Below are 14953 nucleotides of genomic sequence, written 5' to 3'. Positions count from 1 at the left end.
TATTTCTTAGCGCTACAAACGGTAAGGCAAATTTAGTATACCCTTCGAACATACGTTCGTAAGGGTATAAAAAAGCTTTATAATTGAAAACTGTGCGCGAAATCTGTTTTAATTCTTGAAGATTTATTTTTGTAGCTGTGAACTTCTAAAAATAGAGTAGAGCTATAAATAAAATTTGGTGAAGAATTTAAAATGCAGCACTAATATAATTGTATTGGAACATTAGAAAATCGAGTTTTTAGGACGAATGTAATAAAACTTCGTAATATATTATACGTATAACATTGTGTATGTATGTGTATGTAAGAAATGTGATATTTTCATAACATTTTCCTAAAATTCTCAATAAGCTTGAGATTAAGTGTGTCAAATTTTATAACAATTGTATATATTGAATTTAAAAAAATTACATATCTATGTATATTAGTATATATATGTGTAATATATGTCTATGTTATGTACATTATGTATCTATATATAAAATAGAAAATTTTTTAAGATTTTCAGAAATAATTTTATTTTATTGAGAAATTTAAGTTCAATACATTCTCAACAGCAATTTTCTAAGAATTAAATAATTATGGTGAATACAACTTGTACCTAATATTTGATAACAAATTTCTATTTGGCATAAAACTTGACACAAAAAATTTAAATTTAAGTTTTTGACATAATTATTACTTTAATCACTCAACTATTATATTTAATTTATAAGAATTTCTATTTTGAAGCAGAGGAACCTACATAATAAATATAAGTGACATTGGAGTACTTAAAATTTCTGATTATTAAAATACTTGTGCTATTTTGTATAAAATTTGTTTATGAAAAATATTATAGGGTTTAAGAAATTTTTGAAAAATAAAAAATTTATGTAAAATTGAAATTTTTCTTTTCTAATTGTTTTGGTTTCATGTAAGAAACATGCTGTCTTAGTAAAATATGTGTGTAAAAAAATTTGTTCTTTAATAAATACTCAATCAATAGCTCATACCTTGGTGTAGGTCGACTATTTATGTCATCCATCTAAGTACCGTTGAGCATAGTCTACAACTCTGCTGCTTGATTCAAGCAATAACTTTCCTGATGGATTCGAGCACCCTCGGAAGAGCGCAGCTCTGCCATCCTAATATTTCTATTCTTGCATGAACGAAAATGTGCCGAGATTTCCTCATACACTCCATAGAATCTGCAAGTGCCTTCACTTAACCTACTCAGATGCCCCTAAGTGTGCAGTGTCCTGACAAAATCCCAGTGAGAATTCTCATTTGATTTTTGCTCAAACCTATAATCTTCTTAAATCGCTTATGGTCATAATCTCTTAGAAGCTCTCCAACTTCCCGACCATTTTCTTTCTGGCCCAAATAGTATGTAATTGAATTCCACAAAAGGGCTCCGGCCCAAGGAGGAGTGTATTAGCCCCTGCCATTGACAGCGCGTCAACTACCTCTTTTCTTTCTTTGCCCACATGGCCTTACACACAGCACAAAGTGACCGGGTTTATGATATGTTTATAGTATTTTCAGAAACACTTTTTTAAAGTTTTGTTCGGAGATATCTGAAGATATTTCTGTACCAAACGAGGAATATGAATCAAGCATTTTTTATGTCAGAAGTAATTGCTCTGGTAAAGCCTAATTTAAAACCACAATAAACACGAAATTTTATATAAGAATTTTTGAAAAGCCTTCCTTGTTTCTTAAACTTAATTCAAAACTCAATTAAAACCAATGAGACCTTCGATATCAAACTTCTCTGTGTATAAATAATTATAAGTACAAGTAAATTTACGATAAAAATCTAAAAGCAATCTTTCTTTTAATTTAATTATTTAATCAAAAATTTTCATGATAAAATCAACATTTTTAAAGTTTTAATTCAATAATTAATCTAATAATAATTTATTAATAAAGAGAAAAACAAAAGATTCAAAATAACTTAAAATACAATAAAAAATTATTATTAAAAAATAATCTGAAAACAATAAGAACACAAAATAATATTGCCGAAATTGTATTATAGATTTATGATTGTTTTTTTATTAAATTTTCATTATTTTTTCAAAAAATTATCATTATATAAATTATCCACGTGGCACTTATTTAATAAAAATAATAATGAAGAGAAAGAAAAATGCTCAAAATGAGGAAATAAAACGTCATTAATTCAACACAATTTACCAACAATATTACAAAAAAAATATCCTTCCTCCTTTCCTCAAATGATTCTACAAAAAAAAACAAAAATTTGAGGAAAGATAGAATTGGCAAAATGAAAAAATTCTGTTTTGTTTCTGTTTTTTTTTTTATCTTATAATTTTCATACCTATTGAATTTATTGTTTAGTTTTTCTTGTTTTTTCATTGTATTTATTATTTTTTTTATTTTATATTATGTTTGTATGTATATAGTAAATGTCTTAATCAAAATCAATATCATGTCAGTAATCATTGTCAAAAATACTTTCATAATTCTCTCCATGTGACCTCATCATTAAATTGAGAGAAAGACAATTTTATTCCATTCGTTGTTGTGAGACAAAACAAAGTTTATGATTGTATAAGGTTTTTAAATGTTCTCATTATCGCATATTGTCAAGAACATTCAAGTTATAGATTTTTTTTTCAGAAAAAATTTATTTGTATTAGAACTAAAGTTATTCATTAATTTATTCTAATCAAATATCGAATATTAGTTCCATGATTTGTAATTCTCAAGATGTAGTTGTGTAGTTGAAGTGATTTTTTAAACCTTAAATTAACTGGCGCCCGAACATGATTCATGATTATTGAAAGAAAATTGCAAATCTATTGCTGCTAATTGCTCTTTAATAATTTCCCATATGAAAATGTTCGTTTGTTGTCCACTAAGAGAGGCCATGGTTGGACAAGGTGAACCTTAATATTTTCAATATAAACCAAAAAGTTTCATTAATCGTGAATCATATTCGGGCGCCAGTAATTTTTGTAATGAAGCGATGCTCGGGCGCCATTAATTTTTTATATATTGCAATATGAAATGAATGAATGAAAATCAATTTTGAGATGTTAACGCGAGCCACCTCATAAAATACTGAGTTAATTTGAAGTGACTAACTGGAGCAAACCACGAGTGAATTATGTCAAGATGGAAACATAGAACACTAAAGGGTATTGTAGATTGTAGATTTCAAGGGAGCTGACTTCTTGTAGCCCCCTCCATGCTTCTACCTATAATATTCCCGTCCCAACTAAATATCCCTAAGGGAGTTTGACAGCAGTTTCCGAACGCTTAGGAACCCATATCCAATGCAATTGCAACGGTGAACAGCCAGTGCCGGACAGTCGCAAAGAATGTGAAAGGCCGTGGTCTCGTCACTGCCTCAACAAAATCTGTACAGGGGGGAGCCCAACTTCCCCAGCCTATACAGGTGGTACTTCACGGGGCATTGCTCCGTAATAAATTCGCAATAGCGCGAACCCGGCTCCTGACACTAAAGGGTATTCTTACATGCCAAAGAATTTGGAAGCAAGTTTTTTATTTAACGACTTTTTTAACTCCTTTATTATGTTTCAATGGTTCTTCTATTTAATTTAAATAAATCATTAAATTTAATTGAAATGTCGAAGTGAATCAAACTGCAATACAGTTTACTTATCGTGGTCGTATTCTCATTAAATGGAACTTTAGCATAAAAATTTTTTTTCATAGTTAGAAATTTGCGGCATAACAGACGACAAAATTAAAATTTAATTTTTTTCTTTTGGAATATCAAACAGAATCAAAACCAAAGCTTATTTCAGTTACTTTGATAATTTTTCGTCATTGTTATTTAACACAGCTGAATTTCATTATCCTTTTCCTTTTTTTTTATTCTCTTTGTTTTCTACTGTGCAAATAAAAAAGAAAAATGAACTAAAATAAATAAATGTTTAAAAGTGAAAGTGGAGAATATTTGAAATATTTTTTTTTATTTTTCATTATGTTTTCTTTTTGTATTTATCAAGAAATACAAAGAGAAAAAAATTTTTATTATAATTTTCTGTTTTAAATTCTTGTTTGTGCCAGTTATTCTTCAACATCAAAAATAAATGAAGAATTTAGATGAATGATGAAACTTTTTTTATTTTTTTGTGTATGGGAATAAAATTAACATAGCAGGTAAACAATATTTTAAATTTATGAAAGGGAAAAGAGGGAAAAATGATTGGAAAAATAGAAACGGTGAAACGGCAATAAATGTAAGGTAAAGAAAAATAGTAAAAACTCGTTTGGGGATCCTTCTCATTTCTGATTGGAAATTCGTTTTGGATTCAGAAAAAATATAGGTGAATTTATTTAGAAAAGCGAAGCATAATCACTGCTTTTATAAGATTCTCATTTCAAGAGTGTTCTCTTGAACGATCTCCAATCTGGACCATAATAAAATTATTATTGCTTTCAAATAATATGTAAGTGGAATTTTTTGTCTCCTTATTGCAGCATTCCGGAAGTAATGTGTTTAATTTGAAAATTTTATGCTAGTGTTTGCTAAATCTTTCATAACAATCGTCATCTTTTTAAAAAACCGTCTTTAGCTGGCAATAGACACTAGACCTATGTTTTATAAAGGCAGTACTGACTCAATTAAGCTATGTCATCGCGACACCAATATAACAATACAAATTGTAAAAGGAGACTAACTCTAGGTCCCGTTAATTTCTAACTTTTTTAGGCTTCCTGCTGCTTTATAATCCGGTACATTTTCCATGCAATTTTATTCCAAGAGTTCATTACGTTCTCATTTTTTGCATTTCACTGTAGGCAAAATATTATTAAATTCTATTGTTTTCCTCTTGTTTTGTTAATCATTTTAAAGGAATCTCATCAAATTTGTGATATTTTAATAATGGTAATGATTGATTCTTTCTTTTCAATTCACAAAGTACATAAATAGGTAGTAAATACAATTGAATTATAAAAAAAGGAAATTTCACCGCTTTTTTTTTAATTTTAAAACTGATTTTCTAAATTATTTGGACATTTTTTCGGATAAGTAAAACATTGATAATCAATTCTGTAAAATAATTGAATTTAATAAAGTTTTAGAATGGAAAAAGAGATTCCTTTTTTTGTGAAATTTTGAATACAATGCTTCTATTGCCAAAATATCAATAGTTTCGAAAAAAAAAAATATCTTTAAAATTCTCAATTGTAAATACGGAAAGTTTTCGATATTATGCGTACAATACGGCAAACACCGAAACTGATAGAATTTTCAACTAATTTTCGACCATAATTTTCTTAGTTTTCTATGGGGCGATAATTTATGGCACTCGTTCAGAAAAAGATGTCGGAATATCGAAGAATGTTTAAGTCTTCTAAAATTAAATATACGTACCACTGGCAATGATAGATAAAAAAGTTTGATGATCCCCATATTGGTAAGCATCTCTATCTATCATAGGTTAGACCCACTTTGGAGTTCACGTGTCAGATGTGGGCACCTTATCGTTCAATTAACATTTCTAGGATAAAATCTGTCCAGAGGGCATTCCTCTGTTTCACATTGCGTGGTTTACGTTGGTCCGATCCTTTCAGGTTACCACTGTCTGAAGATAGGCGACTATTGCTAGACTTGCAAACATTGTAGGATAATCGCTGGAGTGGTTTTTATTCATCAACCTTTGGTGACCATTGTTTCAGCGTTTTTATTGGAGCAGGGGTCTTTTAGAGAGAATTCGAACAATAATCCTTTGCTTAAGTAATTCGTCTGATGTAAAATTTTCAAAGCGAACTTTTTTTTCGACGCGAATTTTTTAAGGAAAATTAAACCTTGGGTAATAAAAACTGTGTAAGTTCGTAAAGTGGAATTAACAATATTCTCAAACATTTTCACTTTCATAACTTATGAAAGTGATGAGAGTGAAAAGTGAAAACTATCGCTCATATAATATACTATTAACTATAAATTGTAAATTTTGAAAATTTAAATTCTTTTATGCTAAAGGGTAAAATATAAAATTGACTTTAAGAAGTATACGTGTCAATACTTTGTATTTTTATGGCATAGTAGTAGTTCAGTTTTACCTTATTTCACTTTGGAAAATAACAGTTATTTTTTACCCTCATTAAAAATTTTAATTGCACCTCGTAAAATATCTACATATTTTGTGAAAGCTATAAAACTATTCTATATTGAAAATGATATACTAAAAATAATTCCTCTTGAAAAATACTAAATTTTATACGACCTGAAATGGGTATTACCTATGTAAGCACAATGGTAAGCATTAAAAAATATTATTTGGGAAAATTCAACAAGTTATTATGGTTATAAACTAAAGTAAATATTATGAGTCTATTGTTGTATACTGCACAACGAACTTTAATTTTTTAGTTATACTCGTAATATAGGGGAAATGTAATACTACTACATAAAATTATATTTGTATGTTTTTATTACAATAATCAACTTACACTTAAATGAATGAGAGATGCAGTATACATTCAGTGTAATACCTTTACCATCGGTATGTTGTTATTATTTTTCAATGTGCAAAGAGCAATAGTTTGATTTACACCTTCATAAAACAAATAAAAGTTAGTTTAAAAGTGGGTAATGAAATAAAAGTTGAAGTTTTCCAAATTTTCAAGCAATAAATAAAGTCGGTACCTATACCTACATATCTACATATCTACGAACATTACACATGCAGAAAGGAATATTTTGATTATTCCATCGTTTTATAGGAGGTTTCATCAATTCTAGTTTTCAATTTTAGAAAGAAATTGAATTGAATTTGAAACAAAAACACTTACATATATGGAGACTTATAACCCCTTCACACTTTTTCAAACTTGAGTTTTATAATTTTGGAACCGTCTTCGCATTGGTTTTCATTTAGTTGTAAGAAAAGGAGAAAAACCTAGGGTACATATTGTGTAGCATACATAAAAGCAAATAATTTCATATTAATAAATTGCCGCCTAAATTTTTTGCTATCATATACCAGACCAGTTAAATTAAAAATTGATTAAAAAAAAACTTAAACAAAAAAATTCAATGAATTCATTTGGAAATCGACCATCATTTTGATAAGAGTGCTTCTTAAGCACCAATAATAATTCAAAAATCTACAAGTATCACTAAATCACGATTTATAAAATATATAAGAAAATCTTTAAAATAAAATAAATTGCTAGAGTAAAACATTATTAACAGCAATAGTGCAATGCTCCCACCCAAACAATTTATTTGTAGCAAATATAAAATATGAATGTGTACATGAAGGTATCATAATATACAAGAAGCCGTAGCAAACCAATATATTTTTTCGAAAAATAAAAAATTACAAAAAAAAAAATTATTGAACATAACCTTACTCTATAAATTTTCTAAATTTTTTCTTCATAAAAAATAATATTAAGGCAATTTATCACAAACAAAGATGTTTTCTCTTCTTTTCTATCTGTAGCTTTTATATTATATAGTACTCGTATACCTTCCCTCCACATCATTTTGAATTTATGGCATCCTTTGCCGGGAAAAAAATTGTAATAGAATCGAAATAATAATGTTTTTTGTTATTTTGTTTCTACAAATCGTCTTGCATCTAGTAAGGGAAGTGATGTGATGGTATCAAAAATTGCATGTCGATTTTTTGGCGGAAATTCAATTCCGAATGCTAAAAAAGAGTGTTCGGTTAAAGTTCGGCTAAACCGATTTTAAAAAAATTTATATTTCATCTAATTTGGACTATGTGGCGGACTGCTGAACTTTTGGAGTATGTCAGGGCTCAACAACTGAACAACTGTGCCCCCAGAAAAGGCCGATATTACGATTTGACTATCATTAAAATAATCATTAACGAATTTTCTTAAAATTTTATATACAATTTCTTTATTATGTTACGATGAGGTGCCACCAACTGAACTTTCACTACGGGTCGAATTGTTATATTTAGCAATATTTAGAGAAATAATCAACTGATTTTCTTTCCTATTTATTACATATTTAAACTGTGCTTAATTAATGGTTGGTAACCAGCAAAATTTTTGAAGAAATCTGTTCTCGGTAACCTTAAGGTTAGGTTATCGCCATAAGGCGGTTTTATATTTTCAATTATATCCAAGGAATTAATTAACGGAAAATTATTACTTGCTAGTTCTGCAAGTAAAGAATCCGGATCACCGAAAATGAACTCCTACACTAAGAACTAGAATTATATTTTTGGAGGTATACGCTAATTAGAAAGTAACAGTTATTTATTATTTTGTGTCAATTTACTTAGTATCTGTGAATGTTATTCAGAAAATAGTCATTACAATCGATTATGTGCTTTCCAAATGAATTTAATTTTTTCATCTCTAAATCATGATATACGAAACCAAAAAACAAGTTATAAAAGATGATCCAGCAAAAGAAATAAAACAACATCAACAACCGAAAAAAACATTTATAGGTGTACTTATTTTGTCTCATTCCATTCAAACAATTGTCAAGTGAAATATTACGTTATCATCGCTAGAGGTATAGTTAAAATCTATTTTTTTTCTCCATTTTTTAGTCTGTTTTATATTTGTTGTTTTTTGCTTTTCTAGGTAATTTATCAATTCGACGTTGGTATAAAGTAAAATTTTTCACAATTCAAAATAAATTTTATTTGAAACGCACACAATATTCTTAAATTAACTTTAATTTCATACCTAGTAAAAAGCAGAAACAGTTATAAAGTGTTGTACTGCATCTGGAATACAAACAACTACTTTGGAATTAAAGGTAAAATGTATTAAGCAACTTTGGAAGTTAATCTGGAACATGATTTTGTGCCATAAAATTTTAATATTAATATTATCGGGAATACTTTTGTTAATAGTATTCCCGAAAGTACGGTATCGGTGAAATTTCCATATAAAAATGCAGTTAAATTAAAAACATTGAAGAGAGTCATAATCTAGAATCTTGTAACATTTGAGAGTAAAATATTCCCTACGGCAAGAAAATGAAAATTTATTTCTATGATTAGCTAGCTGTGTACCTTTGAATTCCAATTGCATTTCTATGATTATATTTGAATTTCAAATAAGTATACGAGTACATATGGCTACTCATTTTAATTTTAGAAATTCCGAATAAATTAGATTCAAACCAATGTTTTAATTGATTCAATAAAAAATTAGAATTCTTTTCAAAATTTATTTACATACATTTAAATGCACTCATTAGTTTGTTTTAATAATATCACGGATCTAGAATTTTTGAATAAAATTTCTGATATTTGGAAAACTTCATAAAGAACAACCCGTTCATTTCTTTAAGAGAATCTGTTCAGAAAAGATTTTCCGAGCTGTTATGATAGTAATGAAAACAATTGGTATTTGGCTTTCTGTTACAAAATGATAACGAAATATTTTTTTTTCCTCTAACAATACCAAAAATAAATTCCTATGAAAAAATCAAAATTGCATTTTATACAAGTAGTTAAAGTAAAGTCAGTAAAAAGTAGGACATTTTTGAAACAAAAAAGAGAAGACAAAAGTACCAAGGATATTTTCATATGTTTTGTCATTACAGATTAAAAAATAGTTAGGCCAAATGAGAGAGTTGTGTGGAAGCACTTTTCCATTCAACAGTACATTATTTAAATTACTTTCAATAAAATACCAAAATATTTTAAAAGATTGCATACATTCAGGATGAGGCAAAAAAAAAATTACGTGAGCTAAAAAAATAATTATATTTTATGACGGCATGACACTTACCTTCAGTTTTCGGTATTTATAGGAATTTTAAAAAGCTCACAGTTTCGGAAATATAAGGGGCCAAAAAAAAATTTTTCTTCTAACGAAAAAAATTGTTTGTTAGAATCTAATAGCTGCTAAAATTTTAGACTAGGAGAAAAGCGATATCAAAAATTTGAAAAAAAACGGATAGCAGTTAATTTCAACAGCCATTTCGTTTTGTTAAAAGTAAGCTATGCTATGCCGCGGTGGATAAGCCTTTCACAACTTTTCAGCATTTTAAAAAATTCAAAAAAATTTTTCGTGGTTTCGTTACAATAAAATAATAGCCAAAATATAGGGCTTAGCCTGGCTATAATTTTTTGAGAGGGAGAGATGGGTTTAAATTTCCTTCGGACACACGGATAAACTGACGGGCGAGCAAAGTGTAAAATAAGCAAGTTTTTTTTAATATCTTTGGAAAAGTGCTAGCAAATAAGTAATAAAGTTTGATTTCCTTTTTTTTAAACAGAAGATGCGAACTCTACTGAAGAAGAAGTTTAAGTAAAAGAAAACGAAAAAAAAAATATTTTTTAATGTGTTCGTCTTCAAGGGAAAATATTCTAATGTAGGTTCTAGGTACAGTCATAGTTAAAATATTTTCCAAATAAAACCAAACAATAACAAAAAAAAAATAAAAGAAAATTTCATATTTTAAATTTCAATTGCTGTTTTTTAAAAGTTGTTTTTCTCTTTTTTTTTTCAAAAATATCAGAAAAATTTCTCGGGAAAAATTATGAATCGATTATTTAAAAAAAAAAAAACCTTGAGGGAAAACATCATTTTTTGATATTACGCTTTAAGGAATAATTTTTGATTCAAAATACTTTTAAGGTTTTAAGGAAGGTTAAAGAATTTTTCGCTTGCTTCATTAGTGTGTGTTTTTTCGCGAAGTTTTACTTTCTTTCTTCTATAATCCTTGAAAGAATATTCAGGTCAAAAATTGTATTCAGAAGACAGATAGGTATAAGAGTACTTAAAACTTTTTTTGGAAAAATAAAATAGTAGGCACTCTAAAATATAAAATGAATATAAAAGATGTAGAATGAAAAACAAAAATAATTAAATTTTATCTTAATTTAATAATATACTTTTAAATTATAAAATTAAAAACAGCAATTCTGAAACAATTGAATAAAAAATTTTATTACCGCAAGTGAAAAAAAAATGTTTGTATTGTTTTAAGTATAATAGATCAGAAAGATCCGAATACCACCCTGTTTCAAATAAAGATTTTAACAATTATTGTATGGGCTTGAGACTGAATTATATAAACTGGGCTATATTAACACAATAGTATTGCGTGAATGGAGGTAACCTATGCTGAAATAGCATTGTATGCATTCATCATAAGTAAACTACCAGACTCCCTGATTAAGTAGTAGCATTAAGTACAGGTTTAATGCTCTTCACTCTTCGACGCATTGCTCTTAATAAATTTCACCATAGATTATGCACATTAGCTCAAATTTTCATGTACTAATTTCCGATTGCTTAAAAATATTTCCAATTCCCAGATTTCAAAAATGTTTTTCAAGTATAGTGTAGTCTGATATTATAGTCTGATTTTTTTCTAAATCTTATTCTAAAAATTAATTACTTCAAATTGATTTTTTTATTAAGAAAATATTGAAAATATTTTTTAATTTTAATTTTTTACTCTTAAATATAAAATCTTTATAAATCTTGTTTTCTTTCTGCTCTATTTAATCGAATTAATAATACCGTAATAGATAAAATAGGGGAAGAAAATGAAATCTATTTCATTATAGGGGTTTCTCAAAAAAAAAAAATCATAACAGAAATTATATAAATTTTAATTATAAAACTTATAAATTATCTAATGCATGGGATAATCTATGATTAAAATTAATAAACTATACCATAAAATTTTCATCTATAGAAATCTAGCTTCATTCTTAAAACTCTTATAAAAGTTCTATATATTGTATAGAAGCATAATGGATACTTGTACAATATTATTTATCGCAAAAATTATTTCTTCTTTTAAGAGTTTGTAAATTGTTTTTCTAGACGGTGGGTCAATTGGTTAAATATAATTTTTTTTATGCATTGCTTCCCAATTAACAGCATTTTTTTCCCCTCAAGAAAATTTTATACTTTAAATAATTTAAAACTGACAGAAAATAATTACACATCTTATTTTAATTTTGATTCAATTTTCATTATTTATAAAATATTGATTTAGAACTAGAAGAGATATAGAGTGATTCTAAGTGTTTTTTGTGATCAGTGGGTATTCACAGATTTTGTCAGCATATGATAATAGGCTGTAACAAAAATATTTTTGGAGATATTTAAAAAAATCTTGGGAAAAATTAAGTTAAAATGCGACAAGGATTTTCCTTTGGAATTCGTACCAAATGTGAAAAACTCTGGTGTAATCTTGGGAATCATTGCCAGAATATATGTAACAATAACTACGGGAAATTTAATATGAAAAGGTTATGGATAAAACTTTCTGAAATAAGAATGGATAATTTGTGAAAAAACGGAAAATTTGGTGGAATTTAAAATGAATACTGCTTGGGACAGACAAATTTTGTGTGACGTCACTACACTTATTTATAACGTCATTATATTTGGTTCCAATATATTTTTTAATAATAAAATTCTACTTAGGTTCATTTAAAAAAAATTTCCACTTTCCTATGAAAGTAGAAAACTTTGAAATTCCAACGGTACTTCCTTTGGATTTGTACCATTGGATCTTGGTACAATCTCATTAACCCCTTGCCTTACGATTAAATCCCGAAGAATAGTGCGCGTGCAATCAATTAAATTTAGCGCAATTCTATGAGTGGAATTATCATAAATTAAAACTTAAGTATTTTTGTATTTATTTAATCAAAAACTGTTATCTATGTTAAGGTCAATTTAGCTAGAATATAAAAAAGACCATGTGCAACAATAATATTTTTATTTTTACAAGTTTAAAGAAAATCATATGATTTTAAACATCAACTGCGGGCGACGTCCGTCAAATTCAAATTTAATACAGAAAATTTTGACGGGCGAGACTCGTTATTTCCACTCAAGGGGTTAAATTTTCAAAATTTGGTCAACTCGGCACAATTAGAATGTTAGAATAACGTACTAATTCTGATGTTTTGGCCTTGTTTCCAAAATAACAGACTTATCTGTTCTATTCAGTCATTATCTATAAGTTCATAATTTCCTTTTCAATTTAGATTGACCAAAATGATTTATTTATAAATTGAGTATTTTTAATTTTAATTAATTTTTTAAAATTATTTTTCTGTTCTATAAAAAATACTAAAACAATAATGTAAAAATTTTAATAATGTAAATTGTAATTACTTATAAATAAAATTATTTCTCACCTGTTTCAGTAACTTGATAAAATGAAAATCCAAATATTAAAATGAAAATGTATTCCAGTCTTAACATCTCATAACAATTTTGAAAATTTTAATTTTCTTATCCTCAATATTTTTATTTTTTGTACAAGTTTAGTAACTAACACATTAATGTTTTTTCTGGTTTTTAATATTATTCCCATACAGCAATTATCGATGTACGACAATGCATGTAAATTTTATATTTTAACATTTTTCTTTTATAGTAACATTACAAAATGTTATTATGAATGAATTGTTAGTATGTTACACATAATGCTTACAATGTTGTAATGTTGTGATTATTTTTTTATTTTATTTTATTTTTACATAAAATTTCACTTGAACATTTGGTATATTGTAAAAAAAAAATTTAAAATCACTTCACAATTAAAAAAAAAATAAAATTTAAATAAAATATTTATAATATTTTTTAATATGCAAAGAAACCAAGAAGAATTCCAATTGAAATAAAAATTTTCATTTTTTATTTTTTAAGAATTTTTTATATTTTAAATTTTTAATAAATATTTTTTGTATATTTTTTAATAAATCATTGTAAATTTTATTTGTAACCAATTCAATTTATTTTGTTATATTCAAAAAGATATAAGATGTAAATTTAAATAATATTAAAAATTATTTATTAAATGTGAAAAGAATTGAAAATGTCGTACAAGTATAATAGATTTTATTTATGAGATAAAAAAATTAGAAAATAATATTCAAGTAAAATAATAATAATTCTAGTTTTAAGCCCTTATGCAATAATTTTGAAATTTTCTAAGAAAATCTTACAAAAGTATAAAATTTTAATGCTAAATAATTCTTTTTGATAAGTACTTTATTATATTCGAATTTTAGGTTAGATAAACCAGATATTTCACTTCCATATTGATTTGTACTTGATTTGCAATGTGTGTGAGGAATGATTGTAACAAGGAAAGAAATTAAGAGTGAATACATAACGAAGTAGAATTTTGATTGAAAAAAATTCAAAAAAAGAATTGACTGGAACTTTGATTTCAATCGACCGCCTTAAATACAATTGAGCAATTTTGATTTTAAAATATTCAGCTTTGTTCGTAGTACGAAAATTGTAATAGCTTGTTCTGTAACAAAATTTTGCTTCATTTGACAGACAGATAATCTTATGCTTTTGGTGTCATATCACAAATATTAAATTGTACTTATACATAGCTCTATTCGAGCCGATTACATTATTCCAAGATTGATGTTAACCATAGTGTGTCAATTTGCAATTAGAAGCAAATTTATTATTGAAAATATTTTCCGAATTCGGCCAAAATTCAAAATTTATTTTATATAAAAGTTAGCTAAAATTTATTGTTATTTAGGACAACTAAAATTTCTATTGTTTAAACATGATTTTAAGAATAGCAAACTAAAATTTATGTTGAAATTGTTTAATTATAGGAAGCGTAAAATTGCTTTAACTATAGTTCATAAAGTCTCAATTTTCTGAAAGACAAATAAATTGGAGTTCATGTTTATTTCGTATGATTTTTAGAATGATTCACGTAACTAATTTTTTAATAAAATAAGTTTTATTCAAAAGTAGCTCTCCGATTTAACAGCTCGTGTTATAAATTTAAATAATTTTTAAATAAAAATATTCTTTTATAATCTTCAAGATGTTATAAAAAATACAGTTTGGGTATTTTTTAAAAAAAAACTTGAAATCCCAATAATTTTAACAAAGAACAAAATTTTAGAAGAGCATAAAACCATTTTATTCCTTATTCACCATATTGATTATTATAGGATAAACATTAAAAAATGTGTTCGCCTGTATATATGCAATTTAATACA

At 26.6% G+C, this 14953-nt stretch overlaps 1 protein-coding gene across 2 annotated transcripts in view; it reads right to left on the bottom strand.

The window, feature by feature from the left end:
- LOC129607970 (uncharacterized) overlaps positions 1-13413 on the bottom strand; it is an 85246-nt gene extending 71833 nt beyond the window's left edge. For both annotated transcript variants that reach the window (XM_055519251.1, XM_055519252.1), the window contains exon 1: positions 13106-13413. In XM_055519251.1, the coding sequence (XP_055375226.1) occupies positions 13106-13172 (67 nt within the window). In that variant the 5' untranslated portion in view covers positions 13173-13413. The remainder of the gene's footprint in view (positions 1-13105) is intronic.
- Positions 13414-14953: the final 1540 nt, after the last annotated feature.

This window comes from Condylostylus longicornis, unplaced genomic scaffold, assembly GCF_029603195.1.
Source record: "Condylostylus longicornis isolate FDR11 unplaced genomic scaffold, ASM2960319v2 ptg000030l, whole genome shotgun sequence".
In the NCBI taxonomy this organism is placed as follows: Eukaryota; Metazoa; Arthropoda; class Insecta; order Diptera; family Dolichopodidae; genus Condylostylus; species Condylostylus longicornis.
Note: the sequence above shows the minus strand (reverse complement) of the source record. Positions and strands in the feature narration are given on the sequence as shown.